The sequence below is a fragment of the Bubalus bubalis genome, chromosome 3 (genome assembly GCF_019923935.1).
Source record: "Bubalus bubalis isolate 160015118507 breed Murrah chromosome 3, NDDB_SH_1, whole genome shotgun sequence".
NCBI classification, from domain to species: domain Eukaryota; kingdom Metazoa; phylum Chordata; class Mammalia; order Artiodactyla; family Bovidae; genus Bubalus; species Bubalus bubalis.
The window spans coordinates 89,676,672-89,701,651 of record NC_059159.1 but is presented as its reverse complement, the minus strand read 5'-3'; the positions used below and the strand labels follow the sequence as shown (position 1 = coordinate 89,701,651).

General features: G+C 36.0%; 1 protein-coding gene across 5 annotated transcripts in view; it reads left to right on the top strand.

Annotated features, from left to right (window-relative positions):
• The window catches only part of CNTLN (centlein), a 341,020-nt gene that overhangs the window by 230,497 nt on the left and 85,543 nt on the right, over positions 1-24,980 (top strand). For all 5 annotated transcript variants that reach the window (XM_025281478.2, XM_025281479.2, XM_044939816.1 and 2 more), the window contains 3 exons: positions 9,545-9,636; positions 13,792-14,333; positions 18,833-19,010. In XM_025281478.2, the coding sequence (XP_025137263.1) occupies positions 9,545-9,636; positions 13,792-14,333; positions 18,833-19,010 (812 nt within the window). The remainder of the gene's footprint in view (positions 1-9,544; positions 9,637-13,791; positions 14,334-18,832; positions 19,011-24,980) is intronic.

Genomic DNA, 24,980 nt, shown 5'->3' with positions numbered 1-24,980 from the left:
TGACCTTTTCCAGTCCTGTGGCCACTGCTGAGTTTTCCAAATTTGCTGGCATATTGAGTGCAGCACTTTCACAGCATCATCTTTCAGGATTTGAAATAGCTCCACTGGAATTCCATCACCTCCACTAGCTTTGTTCATAGTGATGCTTTCTAAGGCCCACTTGACTTCACATTCCAGGATGTCTGGCTCTAGGTCAGTGATCACACCATAGTGATTATCTGGGTCGTGAAGATCTTTTTTGTACAGTTCTTCTGTGTATTCTTGCCACCTCTTCTTAATATCTTCTGCTTCTGTTAGGTCCATATCATTTCTGTCCTTTATGGAGCCCATCTTTGCATGTAATATTCCCTTAGTATCTCTGATTTTCTTGAAGAGATCTCTAGTCTTTCCCATTCTGTTGTTTTCCTCTATTTCTTTGCATTGATCGCTGAAGAAGGCTTTCTTATCTATCCTTGCTATTCTTTGGAACTCTGCATTCAGATGTTTATATCTTTCCTTTTCTCCTTTGCTTTTCGCTTCTCTTCTTTTCACAGCTATTTGTAAGGCCTCCCCAGACAGCCATTTTGCTTTTTTGCATTTCTTTTCCATGGGGATGGTCTTGATCCCTGTCTCCTGTACAATGTCACAAACCTCCGTCCATAATTCATCAGGCACTCTATCAGATCTAGTCCCTTAAATCTATTTCTCACTTCCACTGTATAATCATAAGGAATTTGATTTAGGTCATACCTGAATGGTCTAGTGGTTTTCTGTACTTTATTCAATTTAAGTCTGAATTTGGCATAAGGAGTTCATGATCTGAGCCACAGTCAGCTCCCAGTCTTGTTTTTGCTGACTGTATAGAGCTTCTCCATCTTTGGGTGCAAATAATATAATCAGTCTGATTTCAGTGTTGACCATCTGGTGATGTGCATATGTAGAGTGTTCTCTTGTGCTGTCGGAAGAGGGTGTTTGCTATGATGAGTGCGTTCTCTCGGCAAAACTCTTATTAGCCTTTGCCCTGCTTCATTCCGTATTCCAAGGCAAATTTGCCTGTTACCCCAGGTATTTCTTGACTTCCTACTTTTGATTCTAGTCCCCTATAATGAAAAGGACATCTTTTTTGGGTGTTAGTTCTAAAAGGTCTTGTAGGTCTTCATAGACTGTTCAACTTCAGCTTCTTCGGCGTTACTGGTTGGAGCATAGACTTGAATTACTGTGATATTGAATGGTTTGCCTTGTAAACAAACAGAGATCATTCTGTCATTTTTGAGATTGCATCCAAGTACTGCATTTCAGACTCTTGTTGACCATGATGGCTACTCCATTTCTTCTAAGGGATTCCTGCCCGCAGTAGTAGATATAATGGTGATCTGAGTTAAATTCACCCATTCCAGTCCATTTTAGTTCGCTGATTCCTAGAATGTCGACATTCACTCTTGCCATCTCCTGTTTGACCACTTCCAATTTTCCTTGATTCATGGACCTGACGTTCTAGGTTCCTATGCAGTATTGCTCTTTACAGCATCAGACCTTGCTTGTGTCACCAGTCACGTCCACAACTGGGTATTCTTTTTGCTTTGGCTCATTCCTTCATTCTTTCTGGAGTTATTTCTCCACTGATCTCCTATAGCATATTGGGCACCTACCGACCCGGGGAATTCCCCTTTCAGTACCCTATCATTTCGCCTTTTCGTACTGTTCATGGGGTTCTCAAGGCAAGAATACTGAAGTGGTTTGCCATTCCCTTCTCCAGTGGACCACATTCTGTCAGACCTCTCTACCATGACCCACCCATCTTGGGTGGCTCCACATGGCGTGGCTTAGTTTCATTGATTTAGACAAGACGATGGTCCATGTAATTAGATTGACTAGTTTTCTGTGATTATGGTTTCAGTGTGCCTGCCCTCTGATGCCCTCTTCTACAACCTACTGTCTTACTTGGGTTTCTCTTACCTTGGACACTGGGTATCTCTTCATGGCTGCCCAGCAAAGCGCAGCCGCTGCTCCTTACCTTGGATGAGGGGTATCTCTTTACGGCCACCCCTCCTGATGGTGAACATGGAGTAGCTCCTCTTGGCCCTCCTGCTGTATATTAGAGTATAGTTAATTTACACTGTTGTGTTAGTTTAAGGTATAGAACTAGGTGATTCATTATTCATATACATATATCCATTCTTTTTCAGATTCTTTCCCCATATTGGTTATTATATAATTTTGAGTAGAATTCACTAGGTCCTTAATGATTATCTATTTTATATATAGTAGTGTATATATGTTAATCCAAAACTCCTAATTTATGCCCCTCCCCTTTCCCTTTGTTAACAATAAGAGTTTATTTTTGAAGTCTGGGAGTCTGTTTCTGTTTAGAGAGTAAGTTCATTTGTTTAAATATTTAGACTCCACATACAAGTAATTTGTCTTTCTCTGTCTGACTTACTTCACGTAATCTCTAGATCCATCCATGTTGCTGCAAATGGCATTTCTTTCCTTTTAATGACTTGAGTACTATCCCATTGTATATATGTGCCACCTCTTCATCCACTCCTGTTGATTGACATTTAGGTTGTTTCCATGTCCTTGCTCTTGTTAACAGTGCCGCAGGGAACACTGGGGTGCATGTATCTTTTTGAATTATAGCTTCTCTCGATATATGCTCAGGAGTGGGATTGCTGGATTTTACAGCAATTTTTATTTAAAAATAAGAAAAGTTTGATTTAAAGATAAAAAAAGTTCTATTTTTATCTTTTTAGGAACCTCCTTGTTGTTCTCCATAGTGGTTGTACCAGTTTACATTCATACCAATAGCTTTGGAGAGTTCCCATTTTCTCCACACCCTCTCCAGCATTTATTGTTTGTACAGTTTTTGATGATGGCCATTATTACCATTGTGAGGTGATATTTATTGTAGTTTTGATTTGCAGTTATCTAATAGTTAGTAGGAGTTGGTGATGAACAGGGAGGCCTGGAGTGATTGATTCATGGGGTCACAGAGTCAGACACAATGAGCGACAGAACTGAACTGAATAGTTAGTATGTTGAGCGTATTTCCATGTTCCTTTTGGAAATGTGCATGCTTTATTTAGAGAATTGTCTGCTTAGATCTTTTGCCTGTTTTTTGATTGTGTTGTTTGTTTTCTTGATATTGAACTGCATGACGCATTTTACATTTTGAAGATTAATGCCTTGTTGGTCACTTCATTTGCAAATGTTTTCTCCCATTCTGTGGGTTTTCTTTTCATTTTGCTTTATGTATTTTTTTTTGCTATGAAAAAGCTTTTAAGTTTGATTATATGCCATTTGTTTATTTCTCTTTTTATTTTCATTACTCTAGGAGGTCAATCCAAAAAAAAAAATATATTGCTGCAATTTATGTCACAGTGTGTTCTGCCTGTGTTTCCCACCAAGAGTTTTATATTATGCAGTTTTACATTCAGGTCTTTAATCCATTTTGAGTTTATTTTTCTGTATGGATTTAGAGAATGTTCTAATTTAATTCTGTTACATGTGGCTGTCCAGTTTTCCCAGCATCAGTTTTTGAAGAGAGTGTTTTTCTCTGTTATATATTCTTACTTCCTTTGTAGTAGATTAATTGACCATAGACGCGTGGGTTTATTTCCGGGCTTCCTATCCTGTTCCATTATCAGTATTTCAGTTTTTGTGCCAGTACCATACTGTTTGGATGACTGTAGCTTTGTAGTATAGTCTGAAGTTAACGAGCCTGATTCCACCAGGATTGCTTTTGCTGTTTGGAGTCTTTTATTTTCCGCATAAATTAGAATATTTTTAAATTACTGTTCTGTGAAAAAAGCTGTTGATCATTTGATAGGGATTGCACTGAATCTGTAGATTGCATTGAGTAGTATGGGCATTTTGACAATATTGATTCTTCCAATCTATGAATATGGTGTATCTTTTCATCTCTTTGTATCATTTATTATTGATCTTATTAATGTCTTATAGTTTTCAAAGTACAATTCTTATATCTCTTTAGGTAGGTTTATTCCTAGGTATTTTATTCTTTTAATGTGATGGTAAATGGGATTGTTTCATTAATTTCTCTTTCTTATCTTTTGTTGTTAGTGTATAGAAATGCAAGACATTTCTGTGTATTAATTTTGTACCCTGCAACTTTTGTTGGTGTCTCCAACAAAAATCCCAGCTTGTGTTAAGTAGAAGTGAAATATAAAGGAAAATATATTTAGGCAAAACTTGTGAAAAGGGGTCTGTTATGAATAACAGAAGATAATTCTCTTACCTCTATCTCTCTATCACTCGTGAAATTCTAAGGACTTTTAGAAGCTCTGTGTAGGGAGCCAAGAAAAAAGACCAAAGATATATTTCTTATTTTATTGTATGACAAGTACCCTCTAAAGTAATATACTCACTATGTGCTGTGTGTATGCTCAATTGCTCAGTCATCTCCAGCTTTTTGTGACCCCATGGAAGATAGCCCACTAGGCTCTTCTGTCCTTTGAATTTTCCAGGCAAGAATACTGGAGTGAGGTGCCATTTCCTTCTCCACTGCTCACTATGACTCTTATTTTTTCCTAAAAATGAAGAAAATGTAGTAATATTGATGCCAGAAAACTCAGCCTCTGTGCACTGATGCTGAATCGAATTTCAGAGACTGAGTATTGAGTGAAGTTGAAAAGAGAAGCCTTACTGCTTTGCAAGGCGTAGGGGGCACACAATGGGATCCTGCCCTTGAAAACTGTGTATCTCAACCTGGGAGAACTTGGTGAGGCCTTTTATTGTAATAGTTCAAGAGTGGGGTTGCTGATAATATTAAGGTGAGTACAAGGCCTGCACCCCAGGATACTGTTATGTGTATCTCTTGAGGCAGAACCAGGACTGGGCTGCATGCTTGTTTCTTGGCTGTTCCTGCCTTGTCTCTGCATTCCCTCCCTTCCCTGATTAGCAGATGTTTGAATCTGCACTTTGGGAGTCAAGGAAGGTCATGGAGGCTGGATCTGTTCCCTACAAACACAGAATAGGGGACACAGAAAGATTTCCATACCCAGGAGCCCCCACAGGGTCTACTTGGTTTCAGGATTTTTAGGAAATTGATGCACAGTGCACAATACTCAAGATACCTATTCCCCTTTCTTTGTATCCCAAATTGATATAATCACAAACAGACCTTTAATAAAGTTAGTGTAGGAAACAAAAATTAAGATGAATAAAAAAAATAATTGAAGGGAAGGAATAAGAATTTTCCTTCTACCTTTCTGAGTTCTTAGCTGAAAACCCCTATAGTAAAAGACAGATTAAGAAAAACAAATTTATTAATGTATATGTCTTACATACACATGGAAGATACCCAGGGAAAAGTGAGTACTCAAATAGGAGGCTTTAGAATTCAGAATTACATACTCTTCTAATAGGAAGAGAGGAGGAGGAGGAGGGATGTAGGCCTCTTAAGTGAGAGTAAAGAATTTTAAGAAAAATGAATGGGCCCTCAAGAGACTAGCTGAGAGCCATCATAGTTTGTAACAAAGCTTGTCTGGATCTAGTGTGGGCTTCTAGTTTCCTCCTCCTGTGATAAGAGTTAATCTTCTCTGGTAAAACTTTATGGGAGTGAGTTCCTTTTGGAGGGTTTTCCAGCAGATAAGGGGTATTCTAGGAAAATCTGTCCCTTGATTTTTTTTAAGTGCCTACTGCCCAAAATAATCAATATGCCAAAGTGGCATGTTTTAGGCTACTATAATTCTGCAACCCTCCATAATAATAATAGATTTTTAATAATTTATTAAAATATCTAAAAGAAGGAGAAAATGTTTGAGAATTTACATTAATTTTTAATATTATCCAGGAGAATTAAGGGGACAAAAGAAATTTCAGAGTAAAAAAAACATAAGAGTGAAAATAACAGTAAAGCATTTAAAACCACAATTTAAAAAATAAATTTCCAGTAAAGTGAAACATCACCTGGGGTAACAGGCAAGTTTGACCTTGGAGTACAAAAATGAAGCAGGGCAAAGGCTAACAGAGTTGTGCCAAGAGAACACACTGGTCATGGTAAACACCCTCTTCCAACAACATGAGGGATCACTCTATACATGGACATCACTAGATGGTCAATACTGAAATCAGATTGATTTTTTTCTTTGCAGCTGAAGATGGAGAGGTTCTATACATTCAGTAAAAACAAGACTAGGAGCTGACTGTGGGTCAGGTCATGAACTCCTTATTGCAAAATTCAGACTTAAAATGAAGAAAGTAGTGAAAACTACTAGACCAAAATCCCTTTCGATTATATGGTGCAAGTGACAATTAGATTCAAGGGATTAGATCTGATAGAGAGCCTGAAGAACTATGGGTGGAGGTTTGTGACATTGAACAGGAGGCAGTAATCAAAACCATCCCCAAGAAAAAGAAATTCAAAAAGACAAAATGATTGTCTGAGGAGGCCTTACAAATAGCTGAGAAAAGAGGAGAAGCGAAAGGCAAAGGAGAAAAGGAAAAATACCTCTATCTGAATACCAAAGTTCCAAAGAATAGCAAGGAGAGATAAGAAAGCTTTCCTCAAACTACCGCACAATTGCACTCATCTGACAAGCTAACAACGTAATGCTCAAATTCTCCAAGCTAGACTTCAACAGTATGTGAACCAAGAACTTCCAGATGTTCAAGCTGGATTTAGAAAAGGCAGAGGAACCAGAGATCAAATTGCCAACATCTGTTGGATCATAGAAAAAGCAAGAGAATTCCAGAAAAACGGCTACTTCTGTTGCATTGACTGCAGTAAAGCCTTTGACTGTGTGGATCACAACAAACTGTGGAAAATTCTTAAAGAGGTTGGAATACCGGACCACCTGACCTGCCTCCTGAGAAATCTATATGCGGGCTAAGAAGCAACAGTTAGAACCAGATATGAAACAATGGACTGGTTCCTAATTGGGAAAGGAGTACGTCAAGGCTGTGTATTGTCACCCTGCTTATTTAAATTATATGCAAAGTACATCATGAGAAATGCTGGGCTAGATGGAGCACAAGCTGGAATCGAGATTGCTGGGAGAAATATCAATAACCTCAGATATGCAGGTGATACCACCCTCATGGTAGAAAGCAAAGAGGAACTAAAGAGCCTCTTGATGAAAGTGAAAAGGGGGAGTGAAAAAGCTGGCTTAAAATTCAGCATTCAGGAAACTAAGATCATGGCATCCAGTCCCATCATTTCATGGCCAATAGGTGGAGAAACAATGGAAGCAGTGACAGACTTTATTTTGGGGGGCTCCAAAATCACTGCAGATGGTGACTGCAACCATGAAACTGAAAAAAAAACCTCTTACTCCTTGGAAGAAAAGCTATGACCAACCTAGACAGCATATTGAAAAGCAGAGACATTACTTTGCCAACAAAGGTCTGTCTAGTCAAAGCTCTTGTTTTTCCAGTAGTCATGTTTGGATGTGAGCCTTGGACCATAAAAAAACCTGAGTACCAAATAATTAATGCTTTTGACCTGTGTTGTTGGAGAAGACTCTTGAGAGTCCCTTGCACTGCAAGGAGATCCAACCAGACCATCCTAAAGGAAATCAGTCCTGAATATTCATTGGAAGGACTGATGCTGAAGTTGAAGCTCCAAAACTTTGGCTACCTGATGCAAAAAAAATGACTCATTGGAAAAGACCCTGATGCTGGCAAAGATTGAAGGCGGGAGGAGAAGGGGACAACAGAGGATGAGATGGTTGGATGGCATCACCAACTCAATGGACATGAGTTTGAGCAAGCTGCAGGAGTTGGTGATGGACAGGGAGGCCTGGCGTGCTGCAGTCCATGGGGTCACAAGAAGTCGGACACGACTTACTTGTGAATGGTACTGAACTGAACTTAAGGTGAAGCATATTCTCATACATCTACCAAAGGACAGAAATAGACCTGTATATTTCTAACGAGATTCTCTTTGTTCACTTCCCAAATCCTGAGATCCTTGAAAGGGAAGGGAATCAAGGGGCAGAGAGTTGGGTCTTTGTTCCTCTCCTTGGCCTGGCTCAGGCTGCTTGTATATTCTTTATAAGACCTGTGAAGGTGAGAAACAGAATTTTCAATGGAAAACCACAAGTGAACATGCTCTTCCAGTTCACCTGTGAATCTTGAAGCACACTTAGGAGCACAAAAACAGCAGTCAAATTCACTTTTAAATGTCTTTAACATTTATTTTGTTGGAATTATTTAGCTACTTTTAGTAGTGTATGGTCTTTGAATATAGAACTGTTTTCTTATTTTTAAGTGTAAATATTTTACTAAGAACTATAGCAGATATTTAAATCACTAGAACAGATGAATTGTATTTGCATATTATTTCTATATTGCTGAAAGAATGTTGTAAATGAATTCAGCACCATGGTGTTAGGGGACTAGAAAGAGAAACTTGGGAACCAATCGATGATTATCAAGGTAAAGGTACATATTCCCCAGGTGGCAAATTCTACCTATTCTGACTTTTATTATCCTTAGGATAATGTTCTATTTATTTCGTGAGTACAGAAGTTTTAATTGGATATGTCATGTTTCAAAGACAAAAGAAATGCCTAATTCACTCTAACAAACTTGTTAGTCACTGTTTATACCAAGAGGATTTCTACTCTACAGAGAATAATATTGTTTTCCTTTTCCTTTGTTGATAAATCAAAGTTTTCCACTGACCTACAGCAGCCAAGCATACTTTAAAGCAAAAGCATCTCAGACTAATACAGATGTACAGCCTTTTAGCTTTATGTATTGTTATTTTTGCCCCCTTTTTGATTTTTTGAGGAATATAATTCAATAATAATTCAGTAAGAAAATATTAAATTTGTCACTAATTTATCTAAGAAAAATATTTATAGGTTTTAATGTATTTCAATTCTAATAATATTAACTGAAGTTTTATTATTTTTTTCCTTTAATAATGTTATGTTTCTTATATAGTTTTGCTTGTTTGAAGGGATGCTTGGGCAGTGTAGGAATGATTTGAACTTTACCCTTAACTGGGTAAAGTCAGTTATTCTGGAAATGTGATTTTTGTGCTTTACGCTGCCAGTGCAGGATCTTTTACTTAAAAAAAAAAAAAAGGTGGTGGTAGGGGGTGTTACAGTTTCAGTCTACCCTAATTCTGTTACTGTCTGCTTTGTTCTGCAATCACTCTGATCCTCCTGGCAGGGAACAAGATCCAGAGAACAAAACTAGTAGTGACTGTGTAGATAAAAAGGCAGTGAATTCTGCTTTTAAGGCAAAGAGGGAATAGTCTACAAAAGAATGAAAATGGGAATAAAAGTACAGCATTGTTAACCTGCAGATCTGTTGTACCTTTGAAAATCTTACACTGCCAAAAAAAAAAAAAATGACACTACAAAGATACATAATTATGTGACTGAAAATCTTGAAAAGGGTCACCATTCAGCTTATGGCCAATATTTGACAATGAAATAGACTACATTATTCATAGTGGAGAAACTATAGACCCTTTTCCTTAAAATGACAGGATAGTGTTTCAGCAGTATATGGGGTACCATAATATATTTTATATATATATATATATGTAATACTATATAGATATACTATATTATTTATTCTCTGCCAGAACAACTCTTTAGACACGATGAAGATGATGGGGTCAAGAAAAGTACTCCAGAGAAGAATTGGAAAGAAATGTCGAAGCAGACATTACAGAAGGTATTCTAATCTTTAAGATATTGAACTGAACAAGTTAAATCTGAATTTTAACATAAAGGATTATGTTTTAAAATGAGGGCTCATGAACTTAAACCTTGTGTGACTCCTTAATTTAAATTCAAAATCATTGGCTTACCAAAATGGGGTTAAAAAATCAATGTTAGTGAAATAAGAAATGTGGAAACACTTATGCTTCTTTTGACATAGATTTAAAATATTTTTAAGAGATAAAAAGAATGAATTTAACAATAGAAAGTATAAAAATTTTTACATTTCAACACATTTATTTAAACTACAATATTTAAACTAAAAAAAAGCATAGTTTTAGTTTTATGTAGTAAAATGGTAATATGTTTATAATTTTAAAGTTAAAGTTGAAAATTATACATTCTCATCTCATTTTAGATAAACATATATGCCCATATGATTTGGTATAACTCTCCCTGTTTTAACAGAACCCCTCCATATAAATCCTATAGTCACTTTACAACATGGTTATCTTCATTAATAAAATGTTGTTTAAAAATCTTAACATTTATCTTTGCAATTTTGTACTTAAATATTAGTCATCAATTTCAGTTAAATGGGCTTGGTTTTATTTTAACACTTTTTGTTATTGTTATAAAGGAAATGTTCTTTAAATAGATTATTCTTGTAACCAGTTACCACTTGGATACTTAGAAAAAGCTGGAAGTGTCCATATATATAGACAAAATATTAGTGTAGTTACTTAAATTTTCTACATTTGTGGATTTCTTTGTAGGAAATCTATTAATATACAGCAGATGATGAGATTCCTTATACTTCTAACACTTGCCATATGGTCAGGTAACGGAGGCTGTCATCTCATTATTACTGAATGACACATATCAGTTTGACATTATAACCTAGAGAACAAGAAATGCTCATGTTCATTTATCTTAAGGTAAAATAAGTAATTGAAATAAAGTATGTACTTCCAGAATGTATTACAGTTTATAGCAGCTTACTTTTTTTGTTTCAGAACAATTTGTTCATTTTTTCCAGGTCTTATATAATTTTTATTTCCATGGATATATTATACTATACTGCTACTTACTACCTTGGGGTATAAACCCTAAAGAAATTTATTATTTCATTCCAACTGCCATAAATAATGTGGAGGAGAAAAAATAATTTTCCTCTATTTTTCTAGGTTCTTGGATAAGACATCCCTTGAAATAAAAAGACAGGTTAACAGGGAAAAACTGAAGTTTAATAACATGTATACTTCCTGTATACATAGGAGATAACGCATGGAAACTGACACTGTGAAATGGCCTAAGCTATCACCTTAAATACCTTCTTCAACTAAGACAAGAAAAGATGTTGGGGCTCTGGAGTCAGTTACTACTCAGTTTTTAGGTGTTCTCCTCTGTCTGCAGTTTCTTAAAAACAACCAGCTCAAGAGAAGACATGTGCCAAAGAGACATTTAAGAGTGTCAGAATTCTGCTCCCCTTAATTGCCTACTACTATAGCAGATCCAAAAATTCATTTTAACTCCTGAAAAACCCAAAGGAATTATTTTCATAGGACTGTGTGTCAAATTTGTCACTTAAAAAAAAATAATGCAATTGTATGAGTCATAATTTAACCCCTTTTAGTTGAGTTTCCTTATTTTACAAGGATATATATGAAATTCAGAATGGCTTTAAAAGATTTTGAAAACATGAAAACAATATTTGTACATAGTAGAAATGAAACATATGAGTAGATTTGTTTTTTTTAAAAAATTATTAACATTTCAACCCTTATGGGGTAAATTGTGTCTCCCTTCTCCAGGGATCTTTCCAACCCGGGGATCGAGCCCAGGTCTCCTACATTGCAGGCAGATTCTTTACCATCTGAGCCACCAGGAAGCCCAATTGTGTCTCCTCCCCCAACCAAATTCTTATGTCAAAGTCCTAATCTCCTGTATCTCAGAATATGACTGTATTTGAAGATGAAGGTCTTTAAAGAGTTAAGTTAAAAGGAGGTTATAAGGGTTTAAGTCACCCAATCTGTGTACATTGTTATGACAGGGCTAGCAAAGTAATACACAAACTTCAAAAAGTCAGGTGTTTTATTTCAGTTTTGAAAGAAGCCATCTTTTTGGTAAATTAAATTCTCAGTACTGGACTTGAGATGATCTATTAGCACACAAACCAAATGCCTTTAACAATTTCCTAGACTTTCATTTTCAAATATAGGTTGAAATTTATCTTTCTGTTTTTGGAGAAGTAAAGTCTATTTGGGAGAAGGAAATGGCAACCCACTCCAGTATTCTTACCTAGAGAATCCTGTGGACAGAGGAGCCTGGTGGGCTGCTGTCCATAGGGTCGCACAGAGTCGGGCAGGACTGAAGTGACTTAGCATGCCTGCATGCATTGGAGAAGGAAATGGCAACCCACTTCAGTATTCTTGCCTAGAGAATCCCAGGGTCAGAGAAGCCTGGTGGGCTGCTGTCTTTGAGGTCGCACAGAGTCAGACACGACTGAAATAACTTAGCAGCAGCAGCAGCAAAGTCAATTTGACAACAATTTTTAGAGACTGACCTTGAATAACACTTTCATATGTGCTATGAACTTTCCTTCATCAAATTCTTTAGAAGTAGTATCTATGTTGTTCCCCATTTTAAACTTAAATACAAATAATCTTGACTAGTTCTTATGATTAAAAATAGATTCACAGTAGGCAGTTAACAAACTTTAAACATTTTAAACATACCAGACCTAAAAAAGGTATGTCTCCATTGTTGCATATGAAATTTTCATGAGTTGTACCCAATCTTAAAATAAAATAAAAAAATAATGCCAGTTTCCAGGATTGAACTCTCAAATTTAAGATGTTTGCTACATTTCTTCATAACATATTATATTTTAATCAAAAGTGTAAGTTGATTAAAAGCTAATTCAGCAGTATTTAGTGTAGGTAACTGCATTTTTAGCTCAAGTAATTTTATTAAATAGCTGTTATGATTAATAATAATGAAATGATGGTGATAAAATGTTTAGAACTTACTGTTTGCTAAGAATTGTCATATATGATCATATTTAATACTTATAACTTAGAAGATAGCTGTTACTATTCCCATTTTACAGATGAGGAAAGTAAAGGTAAAATAGATTAATATCTCACGGGGTAAAGCAGTCAGAGCTAGAAGTGAGATCTAGACCAGGCTCAAAATTCAATTTCCTCCAGACTGAACTCCTTCTTACTAATATTTTTATATCATCACTGTCAAAATCATTTTTAATGTTATAATAGTTTATTTTCATAAAATAATTTTAAAAAATACAGTCCCTTTAAATTCACTGCACCTTGGAATCTAACATGCTAAAATATTTTAAAGTATATTTATGAAAACTATACTATTTGGGGCAGTGATTAAAAAATCATTGAGAGAAACTGAATAGATTATAAAAGGGTGATATTCCTGATTTGCTTGTAGAATTTTTTACTAAATGGAGAATATGATTTGCTGATATAGTGATTTGGAAAAAGTAAAAATATTCATGTATTCCTGACATGGTATTTTTTGTCACATTATCCAGCTCTCCAGTAAAGTATTTGCATTGAGAGGGAACAACAGAATTTGTTTCCCAGTAGTCTGGTGCAAACTCATATACGTCTACTCTTGTTTTGTCTTTAGATGAAAATGGTATATAAGGTGATGGCATAAGCCATTTTGGGGAGTTACTCAGTTTTCCTGGATATCTCCCAAGTATACAGGAGTTATACATGTTACTAAATTTTTGTTTCTCTGTTTTTAATCTGTCATATCAATTTCATTCTTAGACCAGCCAAAGAACCTAGAATAGTAGAAAGAAATGTTTTCCTTCCCAACAGTAGATTATGAAACTAAAGCATTTATGGTCTCACAGAACTCTGCAAGGCTTATTAGTATAGTTAGTATATCACATTGTGTAAAATTTTTTAACTTCTTTTACCATCTGTCCTATATTTAAAAGATGTATTATTGCATTTTAGAATTTATTTATCTATACCACCTTAGAATTAGTTAGAAATTAAGTACTTTACATTTTTATTTTGTCCTTATGCTAAATGAAATTTTATTTTTGTAAGTTAGAAATAATAAAAATACAGTAGATTCTGGTTTGGGCTCTTAAAAGAATAAATAAAACTGTTTTGTTTAGGTCATTGAATTGGAAAATCGGCTAAAATCTTTTGAGAAAAGGTCAAGAAAATTAAAAGAAGGGAATAAAAATTTAATAAAAGAAAATGATTTCCTGAAATCTCTTGTTAAAGAGCAGCAAGAAGATGCAAAGACCAGAGAAAAAGAGCTGGAACAATTAAAAAAGGGAAGTAAAGGTGTGGAAAAAGACAAAGCTAAACTTGAGGCAAAAATCAGTGAGCTGGAGATAGAAGTCATTTCCCTAAGGAGACAAGTGGCAGAAGCTAATGAGTTGAGAAATGAAAATGAAGAGCTGATGAATTCAATGGAGAAATTACAGCATTCAGCGGACAAAGCTAAATCTGAGATGGCCACCACGGAAGCGCGATCTGGATCTGGGCAATCTGAGTGTAAGACAACCACTACCAAGGTTAAATTTAAAACAGCCAAGAAAAAGTGCTCTGTGGGTCGTTACCACACTGTTCTCAATCACTCCATCAAGGTCATGAGCAATGTGTTTGAGAACCTCAACAAGGACGACTGGGAGGACGTGAGTGAAAGCAGGTAAAGCTCTCATTAACTTAGGTCTGTGGTGGGGACACTGTGCATATGTAAAGCACCAGCAAATGGAGATTGAATTTCAACTACTGTCGATTTGGTATTCAGAAAAAATACTGTCAGATCCTTTGAAATATCTTGGGAGGTCTTGTTCTGAGCTTATTGACTGAAATTTGCATGCAAAATTAGCCACAACTGCATGAGTATTTGAATAGGTGCCAGGAAACCCAAAAGAAGGCAATGCTTGATTTCTTCCAGTGATGCTATTTTCATGCAGTCATGAGGCTTGAAATTGACAGTTTGGCAGGTTGATTTAATTTGCTGGCCCTTTGCATATTCACCACTGACAGCTAAGGATTCCCAGGCAAGCCTACTAAGTCGGTTTAGTTATCTTGTGACATGGCAACCTGGGAGGAGAAACATTTTTTCCCCTTAATTTAGTTAGATAAATTTTGAATGACCCATTTCAGCTTGTTACCAGATGTCTACAAGCTGTTTAACATCCTTTAAATTAAGAACCATCTTCACTAATTATTTCATGTATGTATTATGCAAAGTCATTGTACTAACTTTAATTGAATGGTGGCTAAAATTCTTTCTTTAAAGTTAAAGCTCTACAGATTGCTAGTTCTAAGTTATATAACCCCTAGTGAATAGCAGCAAGGGAATACTAAAAATCTATAATATTTCTTTCCTTTACCCCTGGCTATCCATTCACAGACACACTTGAAGCATGTCGGTAAAACCACAAAGGTAAATGGATGATAGAACACCTCTTTTTATACCTAAATAATAGGGACATTTAGTGTTGCCAGAATTGCTAACAAACACCTGGAACAATTTTCTGTAATTCTGTCTTGTTTTATAGCAGCATATATTTCCTTTTATTTTCCTAAGTTTTTTTTTAAATCTACAGTCGTGGTCTGTTTTAGATTTGAGATGTTTCTGGATAGGTTTTTTAGACATAGAAGTGAATCATTTTAAAATGCAGTTCTCAAACTTGTTTGCATATTAGAATCACCTGGGGATCTTATAAAAATTCCAAAGCTCAGGCCACATCCCAGAACAATTAAATCATAACTTCTGGAGCGAGATACAAGCTTCAGTAGTTTTGGAGTCTCTGCAGCTGATTCCAATATGCAGACAAGTTTGGGAACCAGTGTTTTAAATGAACATTGGTCATGCCTCTGGTCTTTATGCAGGTGAAAAACTCAGAAACAAATTTACAAAAGTAGTTAGAAAGACCAAATCTGCATTCCTACTTCTTTGTTATCTCTTCTAAGGTTTTCTTCCATGTTTTCAAAAGCAATTAGAGATAAAATCCTACTTGGCTTAAAACCCACTAAGTGTTTATCAATGTCTTCCAGGAAATTCTGGTTTCATCTACTAATTATATCTCATAAGTGGGTACTACCACACTTCATAATATAGTGGTACATATTTACTCATGTGTATGTATAGGTGAATAAATACATGAAAGTTAAGAAATACACTCAGTTCAATTTTGTCTTCTTAATGCATATCAGAAGGTCGTGTATTTTAGGAGATGTATCACCATATCTATTAAAATATAGGGGTCGTCATTTTAAATTATTTAGCAGTGAAACTCAGTTTTACACTGTAAGGATTATATTACATTTCCTGCCTGACAGAACAATCTTAGGAATCACTCAAATGCAAAGAATTCTCAAACTATTAGAAATCCTAAATGAAGCTTCAGGATTTCAGAATATTGTATTGGATTGGCCAAAAACTTCATCCAGATTTTTCCATAATGCTTGTCTTATGGAAAACCTGAACAAACTTCTGGGCCAACCCAAATATTTCTTTTAGATTTTCATTGTCTGAAATATAAAAAATTTAACTTGGATAGTGAGGAAAATAGAGCTTGGTCCTTTATATATTTGTATGATACTATATCATCATTGCTGCTGCTGCTGCTAAGTCGCTTCAGTCATGTCCGACTCTGTGCAACCCCATAGACGGCAGCCCACCAGGCTCCCCTGACCCTGGGATTCTCCAGGCAAGAACACTGGAGTGGGTTGCCATTTCCTTCTCCAATGCATGAAAGTGAAAAGTGAAAGTGAAGTCGCTCAGTCATGTCCGACTCTGAGCGACCCCATAGACTGCAGCCTACCAGGCTCTTCTGTCCATGGGATTTTCTAGGCAAGAATATTGGAGTGGGGTGCCATTGCCTTCTCCGATATCATCATTACCTTATTAATATTTGTTTCCTATTATTGTATAGCATTACAAAAGCATGATGTCAAATAACAAAAAAAAATACAATTTAGTAACAAGTGTGGGGAACAAGCACAGATTAGGGGAGTCCAGTGCCTAACAATCTGTGGAGGACTCTTTAAGAGATTTGAGGCAAGAGGGAGTTTTAAAGCACTTTAGAAGAGGCCAGGGCTTCTCTGGTGGCTCAGTGGTAAAGAATCTGCTTGCAATAAGGGGGACATGGGTTTGATCCTTGTGTCAGGAAGATCCCCCGGAGAAGAAAATGGCAGTCCACTCCAGTATTCTTTCCTGGGAAATCCCATGGATAGAGGAGCCTGGTGGGCTAGAGTCCATGAGATGGCAAAAGAGTTGGACACAACTTAGCGACTAAACAGCAACAGTAAGAAGAGGCCAAGCAGAAACAGAACATGACTGACTAGAAGATCAGGGATTTTCTTTTAAGGCTAGTGGGTAAGGTAAACTAGCTGAAGCTGGGTTGGGGGATTGTGATTGGTGTATGTTAAATTTCCTTGACAGTGATGTATTTTGCATTAATGTTTTGATGATAAATTTGGTTTTGATTACTGACTGGGCCAGGCCACTGGGACAACTTGCATTTTGTGGGTCCCAATATACGAATTACCTTTATCTTGATGGGTAACAATCAGCAGGGGTTGTTAATACTTTGAAGAAGAAAAGCAGAATTTCAGCAAAACATGTTTATCAAATCTGTGGAAAAAGAGACAGTGAAAGGGCTGGAAAATACATTACAAAATAGAATCAAAATCCCCACAGATCACAATAGACTGGGAAGATATAGTTATCCAAAAGATGATAGGGTCCTATACTTGGCTATAAAATGCCTAATTTTCAGCTATACAGTGGGAAAAATATGAGACTTAATGTATGTAAAAATATTTTAGGGGGTTTTGTTAAATCCTTTATGTCTCAGTTCATAATGCATGCTGGAAAAGCTTACACAAATTTAGTCTGCATCTATCAGGACTTCTCATAGTACACCTGAAATATGAAATTAAATTCTGGACATAATGGTCCATCAGAATAAGCTGGTGTTCTTTCAACAGGGATCAGGATGGGAAAGCATCTCAAAAACATTTATGTTAAGAATATTAGATCAAGCTAGAGATGTTTTTCTTAGAGAAACCACTGTTGCTGGTGTCATATCAGTTCAGTTCAGTTCAGTCGCTCAGTCGTGTCCGACTCTTTGCGACCCCATGAATTGCAGCACGCCAGGCCTCCCTGTCCATGACCAACTCCCGGAGTTCACCCAAACTCATGTCCATCGAGTCGGTGATGCCATCCAGCCATCTCATCCTCCGTAGTCCCCTTCTCCTCTTGCCCCCAATCCCTCCCAGCATCAGAGTCTTTTCCAATGAGTCAACTCTTCACATGAGGTGGCCAAAGTACTGGAGTTTCAGCTTTAGCATCATTCCTTCCAAAGAACACCCAGGACTGATCTCCTTTAGAATGGACTGGCTGGATCTCCTTGCAGTCCAAGGACTCTCAAGAGTCTTCTCCAACACCACACTTCAAAATTATCAATTCTTCAGTGCTCTATGTCCAAATAGATCATCCATGTAGAAAAGGGATTGGACTTAGATTTCTAGTCAACATTAACACTAGTACTTCTAATCTTCTTCCCTTTATTTTTTTTACACAAACTATTAACGTACTATTTCAAACTATTGACACACACTGTGTGTAAAACTTAATCCTCTTATTTCTTACTTGTACCCCCACCCCACTAGGATGAAAGCTACCCAACGGCAAGGATTTCCTTAAGTATTTTATTAAATGATGACTACTCATAAGAGATAGAACTAAGATCAGGGGGTGAATGGCTCAGAGATTCAAATTTTGTCCTACACTAAGAGAAAACTTTCCTTTCTGTTAGAAACTATTAAAACTTTCTGCCCTGGCTCAGAAAGTAGTGAGTGTTCTAACCTTGAACATATCAAAACATGTGCTTCCTGAGTTTTACACTTAGAGAAATACTATAGAAGTGATGCTGGCAAGCATGTGATATTACATAATCTAAATTCTTGATGAGATTTTATAATTTAGTAAAATCTATTTACACAAATTTTCTCTCAATATATTTAGACTAACTCTCTCTTAACAATGAGAACTAGTAAATGTTCAAATTAAATTTACAGCTATATGTATATATATGAACCTTGTGTTATTATTTAGTCTTGAACTTAAAAGAGGTACATTTAACAATTCTTCTTGGGTTTTATGTCTCCCCCTTTTTCCAAAATTAGTGATTCTGAAACACAGAACTTACGAAATTTGGGAACAATTATTGTAGAAACATCCCAAAAAATAAGTCCAACAGAAGACAGACAAGACCAGAAAGAACGTGACCAAACGGAGGACAGCCAAATGCAAGGAAAAGAAATAGTACAGATATATCCAAATGTAGAGGACAAGACCCCAAAGGTATATAACAGTTTTGATTAATTATAGACTTTTTAATTTCATCTCGTGTCATAACTTGAATCAGTTTTTCTTGCCAGTGATTTAATGTGAATCCTTAAAAATTGTTTTCTTTGTAATATGCAGTGAAAATACTCACTTTTAAATAATTTTCAAGTACTAATTTGTTAAAAAATCTTTTGCATAGATAAAAATGTAAGTAGATATAATTTTCCTAAATATAAATCTTAAAGTATTTCAGCCAGAAATAGATGTGATAATAAGTTCATTACTATTATCAGGTACAGAAAATATACGAAGAGAAGAAATTTCTGTTTTTATATTAGCTTTCATAATAACAAATTTAGTCTGACTAAATCTTTGAATTTCTAATTTCTACCTAATATAAATACATTAGGTAATGTATATACATGTACAAATAAATACATACTGCCCAATGTATTTATTTTATTTTTCTGATTTATTTCTTATTGCATGCTAATGTATTTTATTCCCCAATATATTTTAAGTCTTAAAATATTAATCTTCTAAGACAACTTATTCAGTAATTCTTATTACTGATATATCATGTCATTAAAGGTTTACTATTTGGCATAGATCAGTGAAAAACTAAGAAAAGATAATTTTATTTTGTTTTTTAAAAAAGATTAGCTTGAATTAACCTGTAAGGTTCTTTAAAAACCTTGTCTAAAGCTGTTTATTTTTTGAGATCTTGCCAGAACTTTGGAGCAAAAAACTCAAGAATGACTAAAGTTTATCTTAGTTACTACCATAATAAAGATTAGATGAAAAATTATATGCTAAGTACCTGCTGATTGAGTGGTTCATTGAGAAATAGTTTTTAAAGAAATCTATTTTGCTATACATTATTTGGTTGGAATTTTTGTGTAACTGAAGTTGATTATGTACAGCTTAATGAATTTATAAATAAAAGAAACTCATAATTCTATTCATAAAATAAATGAACGTAGTATAAACTACTTTGAATAGATCTATGTACATTGTTGGGAGTCAGAAAATTATAGTTGGTCAAATTGTACCAATTGTATTTGGCAAATATTAGAACTGCTCACTTACTTCCAAGGTAACCATTATCTTAATTTTAGTCACTCCCCTTCTTTTCTTTATTGTTTTATCTCTCCTAACATTATGGTTAATTTTGCCTGTTTTTGAACTTTATGGAATCTATATTTTATTTTGTCTCTGGCCTTTTTGTTCAGTATTATGGGGGATATGTTCATTTTTATTGTTGTATATTATTTCACTATCGGAATATATCACAGTTTATATACCCATTCTACTACTGAATTTTGGGTTGCTTCAGTTTGGATTTCTTGTAAATGATGTTACAATGAATATTCTTGTAAACACAAGTATGGGCATTTCTACAATGAAATGCCTAGGGGTAGGATTACTGCACCATAGATTCTGTGTTTCTAAGATCTTAGGTGATACTGTTTTCCAAAGTGCTGTACCAATTTGTTGCGTACCCTAGCAGGCTATGAACATTTTTAGTGCTTCTTATCAACCTGTGTTATGTTAGTCCTTCTTATTTCAGCCACTTTTGTTTGTATATTGAGGTATATTATTGTGAGTTTAATTTATGTTCTATGATTACTAATAAGGTGTTGAATACTACTTCTTTTAATTATTATTCATTTGGAGTTCTTCAGTGAATTGCTTCCTTAAGTGCTTCCCGCTTTACAAATGAATTGTCTGTCTTTTCCTTATTCATCTGGAGTTCTTATGTATACTACATATGATTCTTCTGTTTATCCTATATTCTGCCCTATGCCATCCTGTGCCCTTTCACTCTTTTTAGTGGAATCTTTTGGGGAATAAAACATCATAATTCTAATGTGGTCAAATTTAATAATTTTTTCCTGTATGAATAATACTGTTTTATGCTCTCTATAAATTTTTTACCTACTTCGACTTCAGTATTTTTCTACTACCTTGTTGCCTGTTTCTGTATTGTCTGATTTACTGTTTTGAGTGTGACCTCTGTGTCTGGCATTGATATTTACATATGGTGAATGATAGGGATTCGGTTTTACACTTCCCCCACTCTGTGCAGTAGCACCACCTTTGCTGTAAATCAGGTGTGCATATACATGTGGGTATGTAACTAGACTTTTTCTTCTGTTCCATCACTATATTCATCTATATCATACTGTCTCATCACTGTTATTTTATAGTAGTCTTAATTGATAATAGAACAAGTCTCCCATCTTGTTTTCATTTAAGAGTCCCTTCAGTATTCTTGGTCCTTTGTTCTTTGGAATCAGCTTCTCACAAACAAACCTTTGGGATTTTGATAGGGACTCTATCAATATAAATTAATAATAAAACAGTGAGAAGATTCTGAAAAGTGGAGAGGAGACACACCAAGTAGGGATCTCAGAATTGGAGGAACAACCTGGTTAGTGAGGTCTCTGGGTTTTCATTTTGCCTCGTATATCCTGGCCTGGATGCTGAAGAAATTTGCAACTTGGAAAGGCCAGTTGGTCAGATGATAGAAGCCCCCTATAAAACCCGGTTCTCTCTAGTCAAAGAACCAGGAAATGGACAGCCCAGTAAAACAGAAAACTTTTACATAATAACTGCCCTACCCTAGCCAAACACCATGGAAAAAATTGCAATCCTACCTCTACCCTCAACCAGTAAAGACCTAGTAAGGAACACACACTTTTATCTCACTTAGCTGTAAGAAGGCATGCCTTCTCCTCCTTTCAGGACCCATTGAAGAGCCATTGGTAATGGCTCTTCCCTTTATGCCATTAGAGGTCACACAGGGAGTTGGACATCCATCTGTATCCAGCAATGAAGAGATGGCCCTTTCCTTTCCTAACCGAGTTTCTCTCAATTTCAGAGGTCAAGTGCAGAGTTGGGGACTTTCATAACCTCCCGTATCTATAAAGCCTCCCATACCCTCTCCACTATGTGAAGAGAGGCCAAGTGAGGAACAGAAACAAGATCATGCTCCAGTTCCCAACCAAGGTGGTATCAGCAGAGGTCTTTGGGGAGCCCGAGCTTTCACCCCCAGTGATAATGAGGTGCCCCTTACCAACCAGGATATCATCAGAGACTGGACTTCCATCCCCAGCTGGGAAGTACTAAGGAATACACCACCTAAAATGTCCAGAATATAATTCAGAATCATTCATCATACCTAGCAACCAGAAACACCTCAACTTGTATGAAAAAAAGATAGCAAGAGAAGCTAACAGCAAGCTGACACAGCCATTCAAACTGTATGATAGTAGTTTAAAGTAACTATCATTAAAAATGCTTCAAGAAGCATTTACAAACAGGCTTGAAACAATGAAAAACTAGAACATCTCAAGAATGAAGTAGAAATTCTCATCAAAGAAATAGAAGATATAAAATAGAACCAAATGGAAATTTTAACAAAAAAATAACAGCTTTGTGTTCCCACCACAAAGGATGTCATCAGTGCCCACCACTCAATTTAATGTCAAGACTGGTGATACCAAGCATCCCCCAGGAGGGGAAGAAAGGTTTAACACTTACATAATGAAATAGAGAACCTAGAAATGGATTTACGAGTATGAAAAATAACTGATTTTTGAAAAAGGTGTAAAACAGTTCACTAGAGGAGACAAGTAGTGCTGGAAAAATTGGAGATCCCTAGGCAAAAAAAAAATAATGAACCTAAACCCCACACTTTATACAAAAATTAACTTGAAATAAATCACAGATAGTGATGAAAAGATAAAACTTTAAGAAGAAACCATAAGGGAAAATCTTAGAGTGTTTAAACTTAGAACTTGCTGAAGAGTTTTTAGACATGTTATCAAAAACATGGTCCTTAAAAGAAAACACCAGTAGATTAAACTTCATCAAAATTAAGAACTTTGCCTTTGTGAAAGACCCTATGAAGGGGGTTAAACAAAAAAACACCATGATACAGACCAGGAGGAAGTATTTATAAAACCATATATTTGACAAAACACTGATATCTTGAATATATAAGGATTTTTATTGAGGCTCAACAGTAGAAAAATAATTCAATTAGAAAAGAGGCAAAAGACATGAACAGACATTTCACAGAAACGAATAAATGGATAGCAAATAAGCACATATAAAGATGTTCAACATCATTAACCATTAGGGAAATAGAGATTGGAACCCTGATAAGATACACATCTATTAGAACAGCTAAAATTAAAAAATACCAAGTGCTGACAAATGCAGAGAAATTGGATCTCTCATATAGTACTAGGATATCTCTCATATAGTACTGTGAATATAAAGTGGTACAGCATTCTTGGAAGCAGTTGGTAGTTTCTTTTAAAGAAAGTATATGCTTCCCATACAATCCAGCCATCTTACTCTTGGACATTTATCTCATAGAAATTAAATTTATGTTTACCCCAAACAGTTACATCTGTACATGAGTGGTCATAACAGCTTTCTTTCAATAGCTACAAACGGCAACAAAACAATTTTCTTCAATAGCTGAATAGTTAATCCATACTATAGAATACTACTCAAGAATAAAGAAGATATACAGGCTTTAGCTATATGTAGTGCCCTAGCATTGTGACCTCAGATTTCTCATCTGGAGTTGGAGCCTAGACTTGCCTTTCCTCCTACATCCTGTGTTGCTATTTAAATGAGTTTAAAGATCTGTGCTCAGATCAAGAAGCAACAGTTAGAAATGAACATGGAATAACAGACTGGTTCCAGATTGGGAAAGGAGTATGTCAAGGCTGTATATTGTCACCCTGCTTATTTAACTTATATGCAGAGTACATCATGAGAAACGCTGGGCTCGATGAAGCACAAGCTGGAATCAAGATTGCTGGGAGAAATATCAGTAACCTCAGATACTCAGATGACACCACCCTTATGGCAGAAAGCAAAGAAGAACTAAAGAGCCTTGTTGATGGAAGTGAAAGAGGAGAGTGAAAAAGTTGGCTTAGAGCGCAACATTCACAAAATGAAGATCATGGCATCCAGTCTCATCACTTCATGGCAAATAGATGGGGAAACAGTGGAAACAGTGGCTGACTTTATTTTTTGGGGCTCGAAAATCACTGCAGATGGTGACTGCAGCCATGAAATTAAAAGACGCTTACTCCTTGGAAGAAAAGCTATGACCAACCTAGACAGCATATTAAAAAGCAGACACATTACTTTGCCAATACAAGTCCGTTTAGTCAAAGCTATGGTTTTTCCAGTAGTTAGGTATGGATGTGAGAGTTGGACTGTAAAGAAAGCTGAGCACTGAAGAATTGATGCTTTTGAACTGTGGTGTTGGAGAAGACTCTTGAGAGTCCCTTGGACTGCAAGAAGATCCAACCAGTCCATCCTAAAAGAAATCAGTCCTGAGTGTTCATTGGAAGGACTGATGCTGAAGCTGAAACTCCAATACTTTGGCCACCTGATGTGAAGAACTGACTCATTTGAAAGACCCTGATGCTGGGAAAGATTGAAGTTGGGAGGAGAAGGGGACGACAGAGAATGAAATGGTTGGATGGAATCACTGACTCGATGGACATGAGTTTGAGTAAGTTCCAGGAGTTGGTGATGTCAGGGAAGCCTGTCCTGCTGGGGATGCAGAGTCAGACACAACTGAACGACTGAACTGAAAGATCAAAAAGGATTATCAGTTGGCCTGTATTTTGCTGGCCACTTTGCTTATTGCTTGACTCTGAATTTGTTTGTTTGGGCTGCAACGCACGACTTGTAGGATCTTAGTTTCCCAACCAGGGATCAAACCCAGGACCCCAGCAGTGAAAGCGCAGAATCCTAACAACTGGTCCACCAGGGAAATCCCTCTGAATTCTTGCTTTACTTTATTTTTGGCCTCAGAATTTACCGTAACACTTTGTCACATTTAAAACATGATTTAAGTGTGCTTACTTCAAAGTATATTTCTGGATTTCTCATGAGTAGTAACACTGGAAATGGAAGCCTCTTTTTAATTTTAGGTCCAGTTAATTT